At 44.0% G+C, this 22,112-nt stretch overlaps 1 protein-coding gene across 1 annotated transcript in view; it reads left to right on the top strand.

Annotated features, from left to right (window-relative positions):
- The first annotated feature begins 1,323 nt into the window (after positions 1 to 1,323).
- The window catches only part of ADSS1 (adenylosuccinate synthase 1), a 76,566-nt gene continuing 55,777 nt past the window's right edge, over positions 1,324 to 22,112 (top strand). Inside the window, exon 1 of the mRNA XM_056545471.1 lies at positions 1,324 to 1,562. Coding sequence (XP_056401446.1) covers positions 1,389 to 1,562 — 174 coding nt within the window. The 5' untranslated portion in view covers positions 1,324 to 1,388. The remainder of the gene's footprint in view (positions 1,563 to 22,112) is intronic.

Below are 22,112 nucleotides of genomic sequence, written 5' to 3'. Positions count from 1 at the left end.
CTGCAACCTACAGTCCCAGTGATACAAAGATCTTCAGAAAGGAGGTTCTGCAGCAGCTGGGAGTATGTATTATAACAGTGTTTTCCAAACAGTGTCTCTCCAGCTGCTGCAAAACAACCACTCCCAACATGCTCGGACAGCCAAACAGCTTGAGACACTCTGTTTGGAAAACACTGTTTTATACAATACAACAACCAAATCCATATACAGTGACCCCCCGACCTACGATGGCCTCTACATACGATCATTTGAAGATACGATGGCCTCTCAAAGGCCATTACATGTTGAAGGCAGCATCAACATACGATGCTTTTGTATGTCGGGGCCATCGTATAAACGGCTATCCGGCAGCGCAGACTGCTTCAGCTGCCACCGGATAGCCGTTTATGGTGCCCCATGTGGTCCGCTGACGATCACTTACCTGTCCTCGGGGCTCCAGCGCGTCCTCTTCGGTACCCCTGCATCGTCGGCGCTCTCCATCGTCGTCATCACGTCGCTGCGCACGCCGCCCCGTCATCCAAGAGGAGCGGCGTGCGTAGCGACGTGATGGAGGCGATGGAGAGCAAGGATGCCAGGTAAGCAGAGGCCTTGCTCGGGGGAGGGTCGGGGATGCGCCGTCATCGATAGACGGCGACATCCAGGGCAGCGGTGACGAGCGGTGACGGTCCGGAGCGGCGGGGACAGGTGAGTACAACCTCCAATACCAGTGGTCTTCAACCTGCGGACCTCAAGATGTTGCAAAACTACAACTCCCAGCATGCCCAAACAGCTGTTTGCTGTCTGGGCATGCTGGGTGTTGTAGTTTTGCAACATCTGGAGGTCCACAGGTTGTAGACCACTGTCCTATACATTACATTGCACGGATCCCTCAACATACGATGGTTTCAACAAACGATGGTTCATTTGGAACGGATTACCATCGTATGTTGAGGGAACACTGTATAAGCCTCTATAGTCTGAGATGTGTATTAGAAGGAATACTGAGCACTTTCTGTATTGCAGACAACTTTAAAATGCCTTCTAACATTCTTAGAATTTACTATCTGGATACTTTATATTGTTAGACATTTGTATTTTATTTTCCTCTTTGTTTATTTTGTGGTTTTCTTTTTTCTTTTTAACTAAAATAAATATTTGCTTTTGTCTTTCACAAAAGTTGCCAGCTCTGCCCTGAGCACCTGCTCTCCTCCATATCCTCATCACTCAGTCCTCCCCATCTCCAGCCTGCTGACCCCCCCTCCCTGCTTCCTTCCTTGGCACACAGACCTGCTCTCCCCCTCCCATCTCCTCCCTCCCACCCCCTCTGTCTGCCCCTTAGCTCCCTGTCACCAGTGAGTCTTGTGACACTGAAGTAGGGCACACAGCACAGCAGCCTCGCAGCCCTGACCATGTCTGGCACACGGTCCTCCAATGACCGCAGCACTGCAGGGGGGCACAAGAGACCCCGACATGATGTGGGCAACAAAGTGATTGTTGTCTTGGGGGCACAATGGGGGGACGAAGGAAAAGGCAAAGTGGTGGATCTGCTGGCTACAGATGCTGATATTATCTGCAGGTGTCAGGTATGTGTCCTAGGGAAAGTGTGGAACCTCCAAAATAACTGTCCTTGTCCGCAGGGACCCCATCTTTAACCGTTTTTTCTCAACCAAGAGGCAAAAGCTATTTTTTTTATCTCCTTTTCAGCATTTTTTGATTATTATTTTGTTTGCGCAGGTTTATGTTTTTATTATTTTCGGATGCTGTTTTTTGTCGCAAGTTTTATTTAGTGCCTGCCCTTTATGTTACTTTCTAAAAGCCATATGACAATGTTATGGTTATGTAATCTCCCTGCTGCTAATGTTCACTAGGTCATAGAATTAATCATTAGTTCCAGTGCTGTGATTCTTAGCCTGGGAACACCCCCCCCCCCCCCTGGCTAAAAGCACTACAGACGATATGACCTAAAACAAAAGTTCATTCTCCATCCAGTCAAAATCTGTTCCATTGATCGAAAAATGCATTAAGATAAAATTACACTTTTTTTGCATGGATTGTAATTTAAAAATTTTTATTTAAGGAGGTTGAAAATAATAAGGCAATGTGCATTTTGTTTATGGAATCAATGCTATAAAATAGATGCATATGCATAAAAATGAACATATGATCCAGCAAATGTGTACAACCCGTGCAGGGCTCCCCTTTCCAGAAGAACTACATTGTTAGCAAACAAGGGGTAACATTGGACCAAAGGTCATGAGACGGGGTCAGATGTGGGAACCAAACACCAAGCACTTATGTCTGGGTACTACAGTGGGGTACGAGCTTGCTCCTTGCTATGGTAAGCCAATATAATTTTTTACAATGACAACACTATGCTATTCTGTGATCAGACATTGCACTCTATATCGTCTATATCATTATATTGGCTTAGCTGAAATAGGTAGCATTTTACTAAACTAGTGCAAGAAAAGATTAAAAAAAAAGTTACCATTATTGAATCATTGCCTCACCGTTTCAAGGGGGAGGGATGCACAAATAACTGGAGTAATACAATGTTAAAAAAAAAAGCCACTCTCAGTACTTTGACTGCTGAACCCCTTATTTTAGAAGCCCCTACATAAATGCAAAAGAGGTTGTCCTACTAGTATAGTGGATAAGTGTATGATTGTTGGATATGGGATAAGTGTATCATGGCTGGGTGTCCAACAGTTAGGACCACCACTGATCACAGGAAAGGGCGTCATGAGTGTCCCTCCTGAATGGAGCAGTGGTTGCACGCTTACTCATTGTCTATGGAATTGCTGGAGATAGCCATGCCTTGCACTCATCTATATTGGGCAGTCTCGATGAATGGACAGACACAAGACTTTGGCCCCCATTCCTATAATGCTGGGTATCCTAGCATTTGGAGCCCCAATCTTTAGCTGTTGGTAGGACAACTACTTTAATAAAATTGAAAATACTGTAAGAGCAATATTGTCCATACTTCTTGCCCAATTAGCCTCTTCATGTATTCGAGTGGGTGTATTTAAAGGGGTACTCCAGGGAACTAAACCCATAGTCCATCCTTTCCCTCTCACCAACCTATGTATTTGTCTAAATATCATTCACTAGCTATATAGAGCAGTTTCCCTCCATCAGCTGTCACTTACATGCAGCAAGTGAGAGAAAAACGTAATTTGTAGATCCACTTTGTCTTCTCAGTGAGACCTAGCCCCCTCCCTTCAAGACAACACCACCTGATTTTTGTTTGATTTCTGTTTGATTTAGAGTACAGCCACACCTCCCCCCACCCTTCCTTCCCTGTGTGAGGAGATTGTGAGCTGTGAGAGAAGAGCAGTGAAGATTCTCAGTCACAACTGCGCACGTTGCTGCTGTTTTTCTGCTGAAAATCTAATCACTGACTTCTGCTATTCAGAGCACAGCATGATTTATTGCTGCGGGAAGGATAGTACAGTGTGTGAGTTGCAGTGTGAACATGCACACAGATAGTGAAAGCAGTTGGCTGGCATCCATTACACAGAGCTTCACTGACTTCTGGGAGTTGTAGTCTGTGCTGCAAACAAGCAAAAAGTATTTAGGAGACATCAGGGGCCAAGGGAGCTGCCAAAACCACATGGATAACTACAGAGGACACAGAATAGGTATTGTGGTGGCTTTGGGGCATTTTTTTGTTTCTTAACTTCCCTGGAGTACCCCTTTAAGCCTATTGGTCAATTATGCAAAATGTAAATACAACTTAGTCTTTATTTATAAAAATAGCAACCAATCTATTTTTTTTTTTCAGGACAAGAATAAAAATTAAAGAAGTAATCTGATGGGCAACAAGGGAGATTTTTATTAATGTCGTAATACTGTATGTGAGGCCAAGATGGACCTTTAAAACCAGTTTAACCAATCAGCTGTTTGTTAGAGCTGCGGTGGCTGCATACAGTGAGAAAGAGACAGACGTACAGACGTATATTGTGTAGTAGCCATACTGAGTGAATACAGCCTAGCGCACATTCAGTTCAATGGAAGCTGAGCTGCAGTACCTCAGTGCGGCCACTACACAATGTCTGGAGCTGTCTGCTTCCACCTCTGTTCTCTGTTTATGTGGGCAATGTGGCTCTGGCAAACAGCTGACTGGCAGGAGTGCCAGGTGCTGGTCACCCCACCAAAATTATATTGATGACCTATCCTGTGGATAAGTTATCAACAAGGTTTGTCTAGAAAACCCATTTAGTTTCAAAGTTATTATGTGCAGTAGTGTAAAATAGTTAATTTTTTTTTTCTTTTACGTGCACTGCATTATGTCAGAACATCAGAATTCTGCAGTATACATGTTGTGTGCCCATAGGGGAAATAGACCAAATATAGTCTTTTGTGATTACATTTGGCCTGCTTCACCCCATTATAGATGTAAACATACCCTGAGCAATGACAAATACATACTCAAGACTGAAGAAAAAAACTTGTTATTATAATGTCTGCTTCTTATTTATACCTGTCTAGACGCCCTGGCGGAGAATATGGAGATTCTTAAGTGGCAAGATGCCATTTTTTGTCTGTCTGTGCATATTGGAAGAATTTCTAAGAATGATTTTAGTGTTTGTGTGCAAACATTATTCAAGTGCAGAAAAACATAGGAAACATGTCTGTAAGCCTTCCCCCTTTCTACACAGTAAAGCTACAGTCCGCTCCGACATAAGAGCACTGAAGGAAATTGAAAGAAATTAGCCTCAATTATCCCTTCTTTAGACTTGAAATTTAGGTGGTTTTCAGTGGACACACAAATTTCAAAAATAACAAACAAAACCCATATTGGCATAATGGGGTGTAATTTGAGACTCACTGGTTGGTAGGAAAATAGTACTTGACAACTCAAGATAAACAGTCTTAAATGACACAATTCAGCTTAAAGCTGGCTTGGCATAGTGCTGGATAAAGCAGGTTGTCACCTGTCACATAATGCCAATTCCTGGTTCTTTCTATATGTAATTTTCATTAAATTATTTTTAAACAGGGAAACCTACAAATAAATGAGACCCATTCACTGTTAAAGGGGTACTCCACCCCTAGACATCTTATCCCCTATCCAAAGGATAGGGCGCGGGGGTCCCACCGCTGCGGATAGCATGCGGCACCCACCTGTTTCTGCTCCGGAAGTGCTGGAGGGTTCGGGTCCCGACCTCCGGAACAGAAGTCTGTGACATCACGACTCCGCCCCCGTGTGACGTCACGCCCCGTCCCCTCAATGCAAGACCGTCACGCCCCCCCCATTAGACTTGCATTAAGGGGACGGGGCGTGACGTCACATGGGGGGCGGAGTCGTGACGTCACAGACTTCCGTTCCGGTGGTCAGGACCCAGACCCTTCAACGCTTCTGGAGCAGAAACAGGTGGGTTCCGCATGCAATATTGTGGGGGGTCCCCAGCGGCGGGACCCCTGCGATCAGACATCTTATCCCCTATCCTTTGGATAGGGGATAGGATGTCTAGGGGTGGAGTACCCCTTTAAAGAAGAAAGCAAAAGACAAACCTAAATGACAAACCTGAATTCAGATGTGTATGCATTGATTTCAATGGGAGAAAACCACACCACTTTATTTCTTGTATTACTATTTCTCTTTAGTTGTTCGTGAGAACATTATTTCTCTTTTTTGTTTTGTATTTCTTGCATTGCTTTGTTTTACACGTTTGGTGTGGTGTGCAGTGAACAGACATGTCATCTGCCTCAATTAACATAGGAGATAGGGGTTTGTTCAAGGTCACCTTGATCTTAACTTGGCTTCATTGGATAATACAGTAAACATGAAGATTTTCCTGTTCTATCATTGGTGTTTATTTGAGACTTAATTGTGACTTTTAGATTGGAATTATACTCCACTTGAAAGATTCCCATAACCTAAAAATATATACAGCTGAGTCTTCAAAAAGTGGTAATTGAAGAAGAGCTTGTGGCCCGGGCTCCTAAAATCTTCACAGTGTGGGACAACAGGTGTCAGACAAGACTTATGTCATTCCAGGCTTTGTATGAATTGCATTATGGGGTGATCTTTTTTTCATGACAGAGAAGTAAATGACAGGTCAATGATGTGACACCCCCACATCCTACACATGATCACAGCTCCTCTGCAGGAATTTAATATACATCTAACTTATTGTATACAGTCTGTATTTCAAATGGAGAACCCCATCAGAACCTATTTTCAGTGAGTCTGGTGCTTGTTCTCAATGATGACTTATTGACTTTATGAACAAAAGAAAAGTATTGACGAAAATACAGTATAATTCCAATCATCAAAAGCTTGTGACTATGTGTCTTTAAAAGGATAACTTTATGCTCATGGGTTCAAAATATCTCAAATATTTATTTGGGTCATCACAAGTCATCTCCCTGCTATACAAACCTAGATTTAACCCCTTAAGGACTGAGCCCTTTTTCACCTTAAGGACTCAGCCATTTTTTGCAATTCTGACCACTGTCACTTTAAACATTAATAACTCTGGAATGCTTTTAGTTATCATTCTGATTTCGATTTTTTTTTTCGTGACATATTCTACTTTAACATAGTGGTAAAATTTTGTGGTAACTTGCTTCCTTTCTTGGTGAAAAATCCCAAAATTTGATGAAAAATTTGAAAATTTGGCATTTTTCTAACTTTGAAGCTCTCTGCTTGTAAGGAAAATGGATATTCCAAATAATTTTTTTTTATTCACATATACAATATGTCTACTTTATGTTTGCATCATAAAATTGATGTGTTTTTACTTTTGGAAGACACCAGAGGGCTTCAAAGTTCAGCAGCAATTTTCCAATTTTTCACAAAATTTGGAAACTCGCTTTTTTTCAGGGACCAGTTCAGGTTTGAAGTGGATTTGAAGGGTCTTCATATTAGAAATACCCCATAAAAGACCCCATTATAAAAACTGCACCCCTCAAAGTATTCAAAATGACATTCAGTCAGCGTTTTAACCCTTTAGGTGTTTCACAGGAATAGCAGCAAAGTGAAGGAGAAAATTCACAATCTTCATTTTTTACACTCGCATATTTTTGTAGACCCAATTTTTGAATTTTTGCAAGGGGTAAAAAGGAGAAAATTTTTACTTGTATTTGAAACCCAATTTTTCTCGAGTAAGCACATACCTTATAGGTCTATGTTAATTGTTCGGCGGGCACAGTAGAGGGCTCAGAAGGGAAGGAGCGACAAATGATTTTTGGGGGGCATGTCACATTTAGGAAGCCCCTATGGTGCCAGAACAGCAAAAAACTCCACATGGCATACCATTTTGGAAACTAGTCCCCTCGGGGAACATAACAAGGGGTAAAGTAAACCTTAATACCCCACAGGTGATTCACGACTTTTGCATATGTAAAAAAAAAAAAAATTCCCTAAAATGCTTGGTTTCCCAAAAGTTTTACATTTTTAAAAAGGGTAATAGCAGAAAATACCCCCCAAAATTTGAAGCCCAATTTCTCCCGATTCAGAAAACACCCCATATGGCGGCGAAAAGTGCTCTGCTGGCGCACTACAGGTCTCAGAAGAGAAGGCTTTTTTGAAGGAAATTTTGCTCTGGGGGCATGCCGCATTTAGGAAGCCCCTATGGTGCCAGGATAGCAAAAAAAAAAACACATGGCATACCATTTTGGAAACTAGACCCCTTGGGGAACGTAACAAGGGGTAAAGTGAACCTTAATACCCCACAGGGGTTTCACAAATTTTGCATATGTCAAAAAAAAAAATAAACAATTTACCTAAAATGCTTGGTTTCCCAAAAAATGTACATTTTTACAAAGGGTTAAAGCAGAAAATACCCCCCAAAATTTTAAGCCCAATTTCTCCCGATAGAGAAAACACCCCATATGGGGGTGAAAAGTGCTCTGCTGGCGCACTACAGGTCTCAGAAGAGAAGGAGTCACATTTGGCTTTTTGAAAGCAAATTTTGCTCTGGGGGCCTGCCGCATTTAGGAAGCCCCTATGGTGCCAGAACAGCAAAAAAAAAAAAAACACATGGCATACCATTTTGGAAACTAGACCCCTCGGGGAACGTAACAAGGGGTTAAGTGAACCTTACTACCCCACAGGTGTTTCACGACTTTTGCATATGTAAAAAAAATTTTTTTTTTACCTAAAATGCCTCTTTTCCCAAAAATTTAACATTTTTAAAAAGGGTAAAAGCAGAAAATACCCCCCAAATTTTTTAACACAATTTCTCCCGAGTACGGTGATACCCCATATGTGGCCCTAAACTGTTGCCTTGAAATACGACAGGGCTCCAAAGTGAGAGCACCATGCGCATTTGAGGCCTAAATTAGGGACTTGCATAGGGGTGGACATAGGGGTATTCAACGCCAGTGATTCCCAAACAGGGTGCCTCCAGCTGTTGTAAAACTCCCAGCATGCCTAGACAGTCAGTGGCTATCTGGCAATACTGGGAGTAGTTGTTTTGCAACAGCTGGAGGCTCCGTTTTGGAAACAGTGGCGTACCAGACGTTTTTCATTTTTATTGGGGAGGGGGGCTGTGTAGGGGTATGTGTATATGTAGTGTTTTTTTTACTTTTTATTTTATTGTGTGTTAGTGTAGTGTAGTGTTTTTAGGGTACAGTCGCACAGGCGGGGGTTCACAGTAGTTTCTCGCTGGCAGTTTGAGCTGCGGCAGAAAATTTGCCGCAGCTCAAACTTGCAGCCGGATACTTACTGTAATCCTCCGCCCATGTGAGTGTACCCTGTACGTTCACATTGGGGAGGGGGGACATCCAGCTGTTGCAAAACTACAACTCCCAGCATGTACGGTCTATCAGTGCATGCTGGGAGTTGTAGTTTTGCAACCGCTGGAGGCTCCGTTTTGGAAACAGTGCCGTACCAGACGTTTTTTCATTTTTATTGGGGAGGGGGGCTGTGTAGGGGTATGTGTAAATGTAGTGTTTTTTACTTTTCATTTTATTGTGTGTTAGTGTAGTGTAGTGTTTTTAGGGTACAGTCGCACGGGCGGGGGTTCACAGTAGTTTCTCGATGGCAGTTTGAGCTGTGGCAGAGAATTTGCCGCAGCTCAAACTTGCAGCCGGATACTTACTGTAATCCTCCGCCCATGTGAGTGTACCCTGTACATTCACATTGGGGGGGGGGGGGGGGGGGTTGAAACATCCAGCTGTTGCAAATCTACAACTCCCAGCATGTACGGTCTATCAGTGCATGCTGGGAGTTGTAGTTTTGCAACAGCTGGAGGCCCACTGGTTGTGAAACACCAAGTTTGGTAACAAACTCAGTGTTTTGCAACCAGTGTGCCTTCAGCTGTTGCAAAAGCTACAACCCCCATCATGTACGTACAGCGGAAGGGCATGCTGGGTCTTGTAGTTATGCAACAGCTGGAGACATACTACTTTGGCTGGGGATGCTGGGGATTGTAGTTATGCAACAGCTGGAGACACACTGGTTTGCTGCATAACTCAATGTGCCTTCAGCTGTTGCAAAACTACAACTCCCAGCAGTCACCGACAGCCAACGGGCATGCTGGGAGTTGTAGTTATGCAACCAGCAGATGCACTACTACAACTCCCAGCATGCACTTTAGCTGTTTGTGCAAGCTGGGAGTTGTAGTTACACAACAGCTAAAGGTACACTTTTCCATAGAAAAAATGTGCCTCCAGCTGTTGCAAAACTATAAGTCCCAGCATGCCCATAAGGGCATGCTGGGAGTTGTGGTGGTCTGCCTCCTGCTGTTGCATAACTACAGCTCCCAGCATGCCCTTTTTGCATGCTGGGAGCTGTTGCTAAGCAACAGCTGGAGGCTGTCACTCACCTCCAACGATCCAGCCGCATCACATCAGTCCCTCGTCGTCGCCGCCGCCGCCGCTCCTGGGGCCCCGATCCCAACATTGACGCCGGGGATCGGGGTCCCCAGCACCCGGGGTGCACGTCCCGCACCCGCTCACGTCCTAAGGAAGAGGGGCGGAGCGGGTTGCAGGAGTGACACCCGCAGCAGGCGCCCTGATTGGTCGGCCGGGAAACCGGGCGACGAATCAGGGCGATCATGAGGTGGCACCAGTGCCACCTCACTCCTGCAGGCTCTGGCTGTCTCCGACGGCCCCGAACAGCCTGTAATTTCGGGTCACCGGGTCACTGGAGACCCGATTGACCCGGAATCTGCCGCAGATCGCTGGACTGAATTGTCCAGCGACCTGCGGCCATCGCCGACATGGGGGGGCATAATGACCCCCCTGGGCGATATGCCCCGATGCCTGCTGAACGATTTCAGCAGGCATCGGGCACCGGCTCCCCTCCAGCTAGTGGCGGATTTGACAGGACGTACTCAAACGTCCTGAGTCCTTAAGGACTCAGAAAAGGGGCCGTTTGAGTACGTCCTGCATCCTTAAGGGGTTAAATATACTTCTCACAATTCATTACTAAGATAAGGAACTAATTTAGTATATTTCTGCGTTCTGACCAAGAACATAATGGGCCATCAGTCAAATTGCGGCTTATCCTGAATTTTTAAGTCTGAATCATCGAGTCCTGGGCCTAAAGCCCAATATTCAAACAGATCATGGCATCATTCTCAAAATCATTGATCAGTGGCATAGATAGGTGAGAGGAAGCCAGTGACCAAAATTAAAATTGGACCCCTTTGGTTTATACAGTTACCCCCATCAGGACCATGAGCTGAAGACCACAACACTCCCCACACCCCCTACAACCTACAATGTGCTGTTTATAATACTGGTGGTTACTCATATGACATAAGAGCCTCTGGGCACTGCCAGGTATGAGGGCTTAAGGGTGATTTCTACCTTTATACTCCACCATCATTGAGCAAGGTTTCATACCTATTGTATTCCACACCCCTTCTCATCACTTTTAGGAGATAGGGGCACAATAGGGGCATTTGGTATACATTGACAGTATACTTGTGAATAACAGTAAAAAGTATGCCAACATATAGAATAGCATAATGGACCAAGCATAGTATAGTTTGTTTTGGTCTATTTCCTAAGATATATCTTGTTTGTGTGGGACCCAAAACATAGTCCACCATGATTTTAAGTCCTTCACAAAAAATGTATATGTTAAGGAAATAGACCAAATGTAGTCACTAGAAGAATATGCTTGTTCCATTAAAGTCAATAGGCTGAGGCAAGGCCTACTGCAAGTACACAACAGTATCAGGGCTGGTTCTGCCAATAGGCAAAATAGGCAGCTGCCTAGAGACCCCTCTTGATTGAAAATTAGTAGCCAGCAGGCATTCGAAGCACCCGCTGCTCAGGGTTGTTACAGTGTGTCACCCCAGTAGTAAGGAGATTACATGAGGAAGTTTGTTACAGTGTGCCACTCCAGTAAGGAGATTACACGAGGAGGTTTGTTACAGTGTGTCACCTCAGTAGTAAGATAATTACATATGGAGAAGGTTTGTTACAGTGTGTCATCCCGGTAATAAGGAGATTAAATGGGGGGGGGGGGCTGTTACAGTGTGTCACCCCAGTAGTAAGGTGACTACATGAAGAGGGGGTTTGTTACAGTGTGTCACCCCAGTAGTATGGTGGGGCGTGTCAAAGGACGGGCCAATGAGCAGTGTCAAGGAGGCGGAAAAATTAGCGTTTGCCTAGGGTGGCAAAAAATGTCTTGACTTGTACCAGACACCCAAAAAACTTTCTGTCAGTGGGACCTTACCCTCATATGTAAGACCACAAAAGAGGATCGTAGGGATAATATGAGATGGGGCCTCCATTCCTATGAGCCCACTGTAAACTACAAGGGTTACCCTTGGTGAAAAAGAAACATGGACGATCCAGAGGTCATAGGGCATCATTTTTGGTGTTCCTTCTGTCAATACACATGCATCCATCAGTGGACAACCATGGTGGATAGTCATAAAACTACAATACAATGGAATGTTTAATAAATCCTCTAAATTTACAGCATCTTCTAGAGTAACCAGAAGCAGGAGAACCTCTTTACTACTGCTAATAAATGTGTGTAAGTAGGTCAAGATGCTATATTTGAAAGATGGCTTTGAACCTCATGGACCATGGTGACTTTTTAGACTTTTAAATGTTGCCAATTTTTTTTAGGTGATATATAGCATGGAGGTCATACATAGCTGACACTGGTGTAAAGCATTCTGGTGTGATGGAAAGTGGTCACATGGTATGGAGAACTTGACAATAATACATCGTTGTTAAGTAAAAGTAATTGACAATGATTTCCTTTTGTAGAGAAGATGGCAAATGGAGTGTTTTTCCTCCATCATCAAGGCAAAACTTTTCCATATGACCTATTAGAGTTTATGGATATCACCGAGGTCCCTCCCCTCTATTAGCCATAGTGGAGAGCGTTTTAATAATAGATACTCTTACTCTATCAGACTTGGCCATCCAGATATGACATGGTTGGCCAACGTTTATTTAAATTTAAAGTAGTATTCTAGTGGAAAACTTTTCTTTTTAAATCAACTGATGCCAGAAAGTTAAAGATATTTGTAAATAACTTCTATTAAAAAAATCTTAATCCTTCCAGTACTTATTAGTGGCTGTATACTACAGAGGAAATTCTTTTCTTTTTGGATTTCTTTTCTGTCACGACCACAGTGCTCTCTGCTGACACTTCTATCCATCTTGTCACGAACTGTCCAGAGCAGGAGAAAATCCCCATAGCAAACATATGCTGCTCTGGACAGTACCTAAAATGGAGCAAGGTGTCAGCAGAGAGCTCTGTTTAACTTTCTGGCAACAGTTGATTTAGAAAAAAAATAACTTTAATGCATACAATACTATATTTCACCTGCAGTGGCTGCTGCAGGCTATATGTATCACCAGACAAAACGTTCTTCGGCAAACATAGTTTTTTATTGAGGGCTCTCGGTGCTGGACCTGCAGTGCTAAGCTGATGATGGGAAGGCTGTTTTAAAAAAAAAAAAATTTATCTTCATGATGATATGGGTTGGACTTACAAGGTCTATTGTCATGGATGGAAATGCCCCCTGCACACTTATTTACATAGTAACTAAGGCTAGGTTCACATTGTGGAATTTCTGGGCAGAATGTCTGCCAGAGATCGAGCCGGCGGCACTAGGACCGCGCAGACTACATTGCCGTCCCCATAGACGGCAATGCATTTCTGAGCAGATCCTCCCAGAAATGCATTGCCGTCTATGGAGACAGCAATGCAGTCCGCTTGGTCCTAGCGCCGCTGGCTCAATCTCCGGAACAAATTCTGCCCAGAAATTCTACAGTGTGAACCTTGCCTATAAGGCTTATATCTTGGTAATGGAAAAGATTGTGGAGAAAAAAAATGTATGCCCAGAATCCTAAGGCTAGGTTCAGACGACGGAATTTCCGCCTGCAATTCTGCTTTGAAATTGCAAGCGGAAATTCCGCTTGCTAAAATGTACTGTATAATGAATGGGTGTCCGTTCACAAATTCACACTTCGGAAATTGTGAAGCGGAATTTGTGAACGGAAAATCCGCTTGGAAATTTCCGCCTGAAGAAAGGGGTTGCTCTTTCTTCAGGTGGAAATCTGCGCGGAACACATTGTAGTCTATTGGAGACTGCAGTGTCCGCGCGGTCCTAGCGCCGACTGGTTCAGTCAGCGCTGGCCGCACTCGGAATCTCGGGGCGGAAATTTTCTGCCCGGAGATTCCGTAGTCTGAACCTAGCCTAATAATTAGCCCTATCTAGCCATTGGCTTATCCACACCCTTGTTTTCCTGCTAGTAGGTTCACTTTAAGAATGAATAGGGAAACATAATATAAAATCTACCATAATACATAACAGCAAGTAGCAACAGAAGATTTGTTTTCTGTAAAATAACAGAAAAACCCAAGTAGCAACAAAGATGATAAAGATGATGAATAACAAAGATGCTACATGTTAAAGCATACCCGTCAGATCCAACAATTTTTTTTAAATATATCACTCAGTACCTAATCCTGACCATGTACATCTAATTTTTATGTGTCTAGCACCTTTATTTATTTTTTTATTACCCTTTTAGTTTAGCTCACTAGTCTGAATTCCTCTGAAAGGGAGGAGACGTGGCCTTACTGTGCAGGTCTCCGCCCCTCCCTCAGTATGCTGTCTGCTCACATCTCCCTAGCAAAACTACAACTCCCAGCTTGTCCTCACTGACAGTAGCGGGACACAAGCTGACAGTGGGAGGATTTTTCCTCCAGCTCTGAGCCCTGCGCTCACAGCTGTCAATCAAGGAAGTGTGTCCATGACATAGGTGATGATGCATGGACAGAGCAGGACTAGTATGTGTCCAAGCAGGCAGGGGGGGCGGTTGTTTGACTGGATTTTTCAGTACAAAATACTGTAAATTTTCTAATGAAAGCAATTGCAAAACATATTGGTTATACATGCTTTACAACATATCAAAAGTTTTTGTATCTGACAGTGCCCATTTAAGTTTGAAGACTGTAGAACTGATGCCTGGCTGGAAAATGTAAATTGTGAAAGTCGTATTTTAAAGAAATCTTTTTTCAACTCAGCCTTTTGACAGAATGAGTTTATTTGATGCACTCAGGGTGTATTCTAGCGCCTTGGTGCCCTGGTACACCCGCTTGGTTAGTCCCTGAACATCACCCATTTATTAAATAACCACCTTAAAGGGGTATTCCAGGAATTTTTTTTTTATTTGACTATGCTACAGGGGCTGTAAAGTTTTTTTATTTATTTATTTTAATAACAAAAATTTACAAAAATACATTGTACAATTCAGATATAACAACGTCACCAATCAAGAAAAGACAAAAGACAAAAAGGGAAAATAGCCATGCTTGTTTACATCTGAGAAGTATACCTAGTCATTATTAACACCCCATGACCAGGGACCCAAGCACCAAGAGGCTAGGGAACACCCCAAGTGCACCAAAGGAAATAATTTACATATTAGAATTTTTGCCATATTTCAGAAATGGTGCCATGTACGGGAAAGGTTAAGACCCTGGTAGAAATTGGGATTCTTCATTCCTCCAGATAGTGAATATGAAACTTCATACTAGTCTAGCCAAATGTGACAGCTATTTAAAGCTACAGCTGCGGGTTTTTTCTAGAGGTCAGGCCAGCACCTTGCAACATAAAAATACAGTAGGAGAAGGTCAAGTTTTACATTACACGATCTGTTATAGAATGGAAAGTTATATGACTGGTGGGATTCTGGGTAACAAAATCTGTACAGTGATTTCACAATGAGATGGTTTTATATAGTTTCTCTAACACTACAAATAATTATTCTATTTTATGACCATTTGATAATCCAAAATATTGGATAATATGGAATCACTCAAATCTACTTATAATTCAAGCATACAATACTGCAAAACATTTACTGCAGCCAGGAATGTGGTCTTATCTGCATATTTTTTCATAAATTTTACATGTGAATTTTTGTCTGTAAACGGCATAAAAATGCTGTAATTTCACTGATTACGGACAAATACGTGCATGTAAAATAAGTCGTATGTGAACTTAGCCTTAGGGTCTATTCACATGGCAGAATTTCCACTTGCAGAATTCCTCCCCAAATTAAAGCCCGTAGACTTCTATGGGATTCTGCACTCCCATTCACACTACTGAATTTCAGCTTGCGGAAGTCTGCAAGCGGAAATTTCGCCATTTGAGTAGACTGTTAGGCTAGGTTCACACTACGGATTTTCCCTCTGCAATTCCACTTTGAAATTGCAGGCAGAAATTCCGCTTGCTAAAATGCATAGTGTAGTGAATGGGTTTCTGTTCACAAATTCACACTTCGGAATTTGTGAAGCGGAATTTGTGAACGGAAAATCCGCTTGAAAATTTCCGCCTGAAAAATGGTGTTGCTCATTCTTTAGGCGGAAATACTCGCGGAACACATTGCAGTCTATTGAAGACTGCAGTGTCCGCGCGGTCCTAGTGCCGACTGATCCAGTCGGTGCTGGCCGCCCTCGGAAATTTTCTGCCCGGAGGTTCCGTAGTGTGAACCTAGCCTTTAGGGCGTTTTTGCCAGGTATATCAGCACATTTTTCTCTCTGTGTTTATTCAGTAGGTTAGTTATTCCTGGAATTATGTCAGACCTCTGATATCTCCCCCTGTTGATTTTACCTCTTTCCACTTCATGATGTTTGAATGAAGCAGGAAGTGAGAAGCTGCAGCTGCATCCCCCTCCTCTGCCCTCTTTGTCTAATATTTACTATTTTATACTAGATCTTTTGGAAACTGAGTCGATTCATGAGCAGGAATAAAAAATAAAAACCACCCTCTCCAAAAGATATGCCATAAATGTTTGATAGATGCGAGATCACATCAGCTGGAGGTGGTGGAGAAGTCGAAAAGAGTCAAGCCAACTTTTTACACATGAACAGTGTAGCACCACAAGCTACTTGGGAGTTACATAATCATCATAGCTCTTAGTGCTATACTGTCTACACAAGAACTATTAAAGGGGTATTCCGGGCAAAAACATCTTATCCCCTATCGAAAAGGATAGGGGATAAGATGCCTGATCAAGGGGGACCTGCCGCTGGGAACCCCCGTGATCTCCCTGCAGCAGCCCGCATTCTATGTGTAGCTACATCTGCAGTTTCGGAAACCGAGACAGGGACGTGATGTCACCTCCCATAGACATGAATGGAGGGGGCGTGGCATGATGTCACATCCCTGTCTCGGAAGCCCGATGGTTTCCGAAACTGCAGACGCAGCTACGCATAGAATGCGAGCTGCTGCAGAGAGATCGCGGAGGTCCCAGCGGTGGGCCCCCTGCGATCAGACATCTTATCCCTTATCCTTTCGATAATACCCCTTTAACCTCTATGGGAGTTATGTACACTGCTCTGCTGTTTTCAGCTTTCTGGCCACCTCTGACCAAAAGCAGGTCGGACAGGACCTGCACATAGGAGTAGGTCCCAAACAGTAGAGTGGGTTGGTTCTGCAGTCCGCAAAGGAAAATAGGCCATGGATGGAGTATAATGGATCTTCACCTTTTGAAAGGATGTGGCTAGAAGTTTTTAACGTTATAAAGCATTTATTTCATAACGCATTTCGAATCCGTCCTGGATCCATTTCCTGACAAAGAATTTGAAATATGTTGCACCTTGTCAAATAAATGCATTATAACTTTTAATACTTTGGACCACCACCTTTTATGAGGAAAAGCACCATCATACTCTGTCTACATTCCTTTGCAGACTGTGTTTTGGATGCGTTCCAAGTGAATGCTCTAGGTTGATGTCCTGAGCCAAATTAGATAATATGTGCACGGAGAGAAAAACTCACACTGACACACACTAGGTCAAAATGGTTCTCTCTGATTTATTATATTGTGTAGACACAAGATATATCCTTCAGTAGGGCGTAGCACATTGTATAAGCATTCTAATTGGTTAGGAGACTACTTAAACATAAGCATTGCATCATATTTTCTCTGTGCCAAAAAGGGATGGTCACACAGGGCATAGTACAGGATTCAACCACCATCTTAGAAGAATTATCTTAATTTTGTATCTATTATCCATAAAAATTGCTATCCCAGCCCATTCCACTGCGTATACAGGCTGATTTTCACAGAGCCAGTGCATTGCCATAGAATGATCCTCTCCCTGTGATAGCCAAACTGAGACTGCTGTGCGCGTCGATGCGTGACGGTTAAATATGTCACGTGACAAGTGTGAGCCAATAGGATGTGATGGCGGCGGAGCATCTCATTCTATGGCAAATCTCATTCTATGGCAATGCACCGGAAGGACGCTGAGGCAGCTGACCTGACTTCATTGTGGGCCTACAGGCACTCTGAGGTTTTGTGTCCTGAGCACAACACAACTGGTAAGCACAATCTATCTTAATTGTGTCATACCCTCTCTTTTGGGGTCAACTACTGTCTCCTCCCCCCCCCCTTGTTTTAATTTCCAAAAGAATTCAGGTCCCAAACAGGACCTACATTTATCACTCATGTATGGAATATCCTGTGGATTTACCATAGTTGTCCCAGATGGGAATACCCCTTTATGTTTATGCATTATACTCAGCAATGTCAACACTTTCCCTTTCAAACAAATCTCATATGCTTTTTTTGGCTAAAGTGTACCTGCTAAGAAGTTCTCTGGATTTTTCTATCAAAAAAGTTTATTGAAATTTGAAATGTACAATTTAAGATCATGGGAACAAACTACTTGGGTTGTGTTGTTTATTAATGTGCAGAATGTCCAAAGCTATACATTTCAGTAATCTGTCTATAGCTCTTGTGGCCAATAGCTTTTTATCCCATTACATTCATACATACATATGCATGCTTTGCTTGGCCGAGTGTGCATACATTCTGAACAGGCCAAACCGAGTAAACCTATGCCAGACTCACCAGACATCGGCATATCTTACCAAGAACAATAGGATCAGGTATGTTGAAATCCAATAAGCCCGAACCTTCTATCCTCTGACATCTGCCATTGGGTGAGAGTCCTAAGGCCACCAAATACATTAGATAGCTGGACGATCCAAATAAATCAGTGGATTTTGCCTACATTAATCCAATGTGTATGGCTATGTAGACAAATGGTGCAGTATTGCACAGTGTATCCATGGAGCAGTGAGCAATGCAACAATAAGGCTTTGTTCACACAGTGGAAAACTGGTGGCCTGTCCGGCCGGAAAAACACAGATGGATATTCCACATATAAACATGTTCCGCCAGTGCTATGACCGCTCAGAAATGCTCCATCTTCATAAATGACTTCATAGGGACTCTGCCGCAATGGTATTTCCGAGAATCTTTCCGGTGGATTCCGCTTGTAAATTCTGCCGTGTGAACATGGCCTAAGGAGTGACATCATGAATCTTTGCTCTTACATAGGGGACAGGTACACTTGAACAGCACTTCAAAGGGGGCAACAAAATCATGATTTAAAATCTGGTTTTATATAGAAGTACAGCTAAAGTTATGTTTCTATCTCACACAAGGTAGAAAGATTTAACTATAGGTCAAGGTTTAGGAGCTGCTGCAGTAAAGTCACTATTTTAGGATTCTTAGCTATGAGAGCTGTTTACAGAGTCCAGACGAATGACGCAGCATCACCCAACCGATCCTCACAGGAGACCAAAGCATGCCAAGACCATGTGAAAATGCTAGATCATTGCAGAAACAGCACGGGCTCACTCAGGCATCATCTGAACATGGTTTAGTCAGTACTCAATGGTATCACTGAGGCAGGAAGGGAGAACAATAGGATTGACAAAAAATTGCATGTACAGCTCCAATGTTGGGCACGTTCATAAATCGAGTTAGATGACTGCAGATTACTAGTGCCACGGGTCATTGCATCTATCAGACATTGTAAATTTAAGGGGTATTCCCAGCAAAAACATCTTATCTCCTATCGAAAGGATAGGGGATAAGATGTCTGATAACAGGGGGGCCCACCGCTGGGACCCCCCGCCATCTTCCTGCAGCAGCCTGCATTCTATGCATAGCTGTGTCTGCAGTTTCGGAAACCGCCGGGCTTCCGAGACGGGGATGTGACGTCACGCCACGCCCCCTCCATTCATAGAATGTTTTTGCCCGGAATACCCCTTTAAGCTCTTGGGCCCCAATCTGTAAAAGCCTAACAGTAACTTAAAATTTGCCTTTGGTACCCCATGTGTATCAAGTATCTGATGCAACTACTGCCTTTGCATTTTATATACCGTATATACTCGAGTATAAGCCAAGTTTTTCAGCACGATTTTTCGTGCTGAAAACGCCACCCTCGGCTTATACTCGAGTGAACTACGCCTGTCAATCCCTTCACCTGCGGACCTCCAGATGTTGCTAAACTACAACTCCCAGCATGTCCGGGCATGCTTTTGAAACCTCTGGAGGTCCGCAGGTTGAAGACCACTGCAGCCTTCGTCATCATCCAGCCACCCCCCCCCCCTTTTGTTTTGTACTCACCTCCCCTCGGCGGGACGTTAGGGGGAGCTGGTCCAGGCCATCTATGCTGCAGGGACCGTCCGGTGGGGATGGTTAGTCATTGCGGGCTGTCCATTTTCACCGGGGGGGCCTCTTCTCTGCGCTTTGGCCCCGGAGTAGTGACGTTGCCTTGACGACGACGCACAGGGAAGTTCATGCGCAACGTCCCTGTGCGTCGTCGTCAAGGCAATGTCACTACTCCGGGGCTGGGGCCGGGGCCGAAGCGCGGAGAAGAGGCCCCCACCTGGTGAAAATGGACAGCCCGCAACGACTACCCATCCCCACCGGACGGTCCCTGCAGCAGAGATGGCCCGGACCAGCTAACCCTAACGTCCCGCCGAGGGGAGGTGAGTACAAAACAAAAGGGGGGGTGGCTGGATGATGATGAAGGCTGCAGTGATCTTCAACCTGCGGACCTCCAGAGGTTTCAAAACTACAACTCCCAGCATGCCTGGACAGCCGATGGCTGTCCGGGCACGCTGGGAGTTGTAGTTTTGCAACATCTGGAGGTTCGCAGGTTGAAGACCACTGATGAAGGGATTGACAGGGGGTGATGATGAAGGGGGGATGATGACGGGGGTCTGGATGATGACGGGGGTCTGGATGATTACATGGGGGGATGATGTATTTCCCACCCTAGGCTTATAGTCGAGTCAATAACTTTTCCTGTTTTTTGGGGGTAAAATTAGGGGCCTCGGCTTATATTCGGGTCGGCTTATACTCGAGTATATACAGTATATGCCCTTGGCATATGCTATAAACTGGGCAGTTAATGGATGTATTATTTGGCTATTATGATATCATTCAGTCTATGCTGATTCTATTTGGAAACGCTATGACCTAGTCATTTGTACACAGTAAAATTTGAACAGGGTAATATTATGCAGACACTCTATAACAATGTTCTTTGTGCACAGTATGGTGGTACTAGGGGAGTATAATGTATTACGTTTTCACAGAACATGTAAGGCTGCTTTCACACTATAAAGTTAATAATGTATTGTTAACGGACGTTTAATAACGGGTGAATTAACGGATGCTAACGGCTGAATAATGTCTGTCCAAATACCGGGCATATTCCTCCAGTAAAGGGGTACTCCGCTACCCTGCTTCCGGAGCTCTGCTCCCCAGCATCCGTAAGTTTATTGTTCTGAACGCTGTGTGCGGGCTTCCGTGTTCAGGGCCGCCCCTTGCGACGTCACGCCTGCCCCCTCGTGACGTCAAACCCACCCCCTCAACAAAAGTCTTTGGGAAGGGGGTGCCATAGCAGTAGATCGTGACCCCTGACTGAAGGAGCGGTGGACAGAGCACTGAAGTGGGGCAGTACACAGACATACAGCCTCCAGCCATACACTGTATATGGCTGAAGGCTGTATGTCTGTGGGGGGAACTTTACTGCCAACCTAATGTGGGGGAACTTTAACCTAAGGTGGGGGAACTATACTGCCAACCTAATGTGGGAGAACTATACTGCCAGTCTAATGTGGGGGAACTGTGCTGCCAATCTAATGTGGGGGAAATATACTGCCAATCTAATGTGGGGGAACTACAACCTAATGTGGTGGAAGTATACTGACAACCTAATGTGGGGGAACTATACTTCCAACCTAATGTGGGGGAACTACAACCTAATGTGAGGGAACTATACTGCCAACCTAATGTGGGGGACCTATACTGCCAGCCTAATGTGGGGGAACTATACTGCCAAGCTAATGTGGGGGGACCTATACTGCCAACCTAATGTGGGGGAACTACATGTGGGGGAACTATTCTGCCTACCTACTGTCGGGGAACTATAACCTAATTTGGTTATAGTTCCCCCACAGTAGGTAGGCAGAACTATACTGCCAACTAAATGTGGGGCAACATACTGCCTACCTAATGTGGGGGAACTACAACCTAATGTGGGGGAAACATACTGCTAACCTAATGTGGGGGAACTACAACCTAATGTGGGCGAACTATACTGCCTACCTAATGAGGGGGAACTACAACCTAATGTGGGGGGACTATACTACCTACCTAATGTGGGGGAACTACAACCTAATGTGGGGGAACTACAACCTAATGTGGGGGAACATACTGCCAAATAAATGTAGGGGAACATACTGCCTACCTAATATGGGGGAACTACAACCTAATGTGTGGGGAACTATACTGCCAACCTAATGTGGGGGAACTATACTGCCTATCTAATATTGGGGAACTACAACCTAATGTGGGGGAACATGCTGCCAACT

This window comes from Hyla sarda, chromosome 11 (genome assembly GCF_029499605.1).
Source record: "Hyla sarda isolate aHylSar1 chromosome 11, aHylSar1.hap1, whole genome shotgun sequence".
Lineage (NCBI taxonomy): Eukaryota > Metazoa > Chordata > Amphibia > Anura > Hylidae > Hyla > Hyla sarda.
The sequence above is the reverse complement of the archived record's forward strand: the minus strand, read 5'-3'. Positions and strand labels throughout refer to the sequence as shown.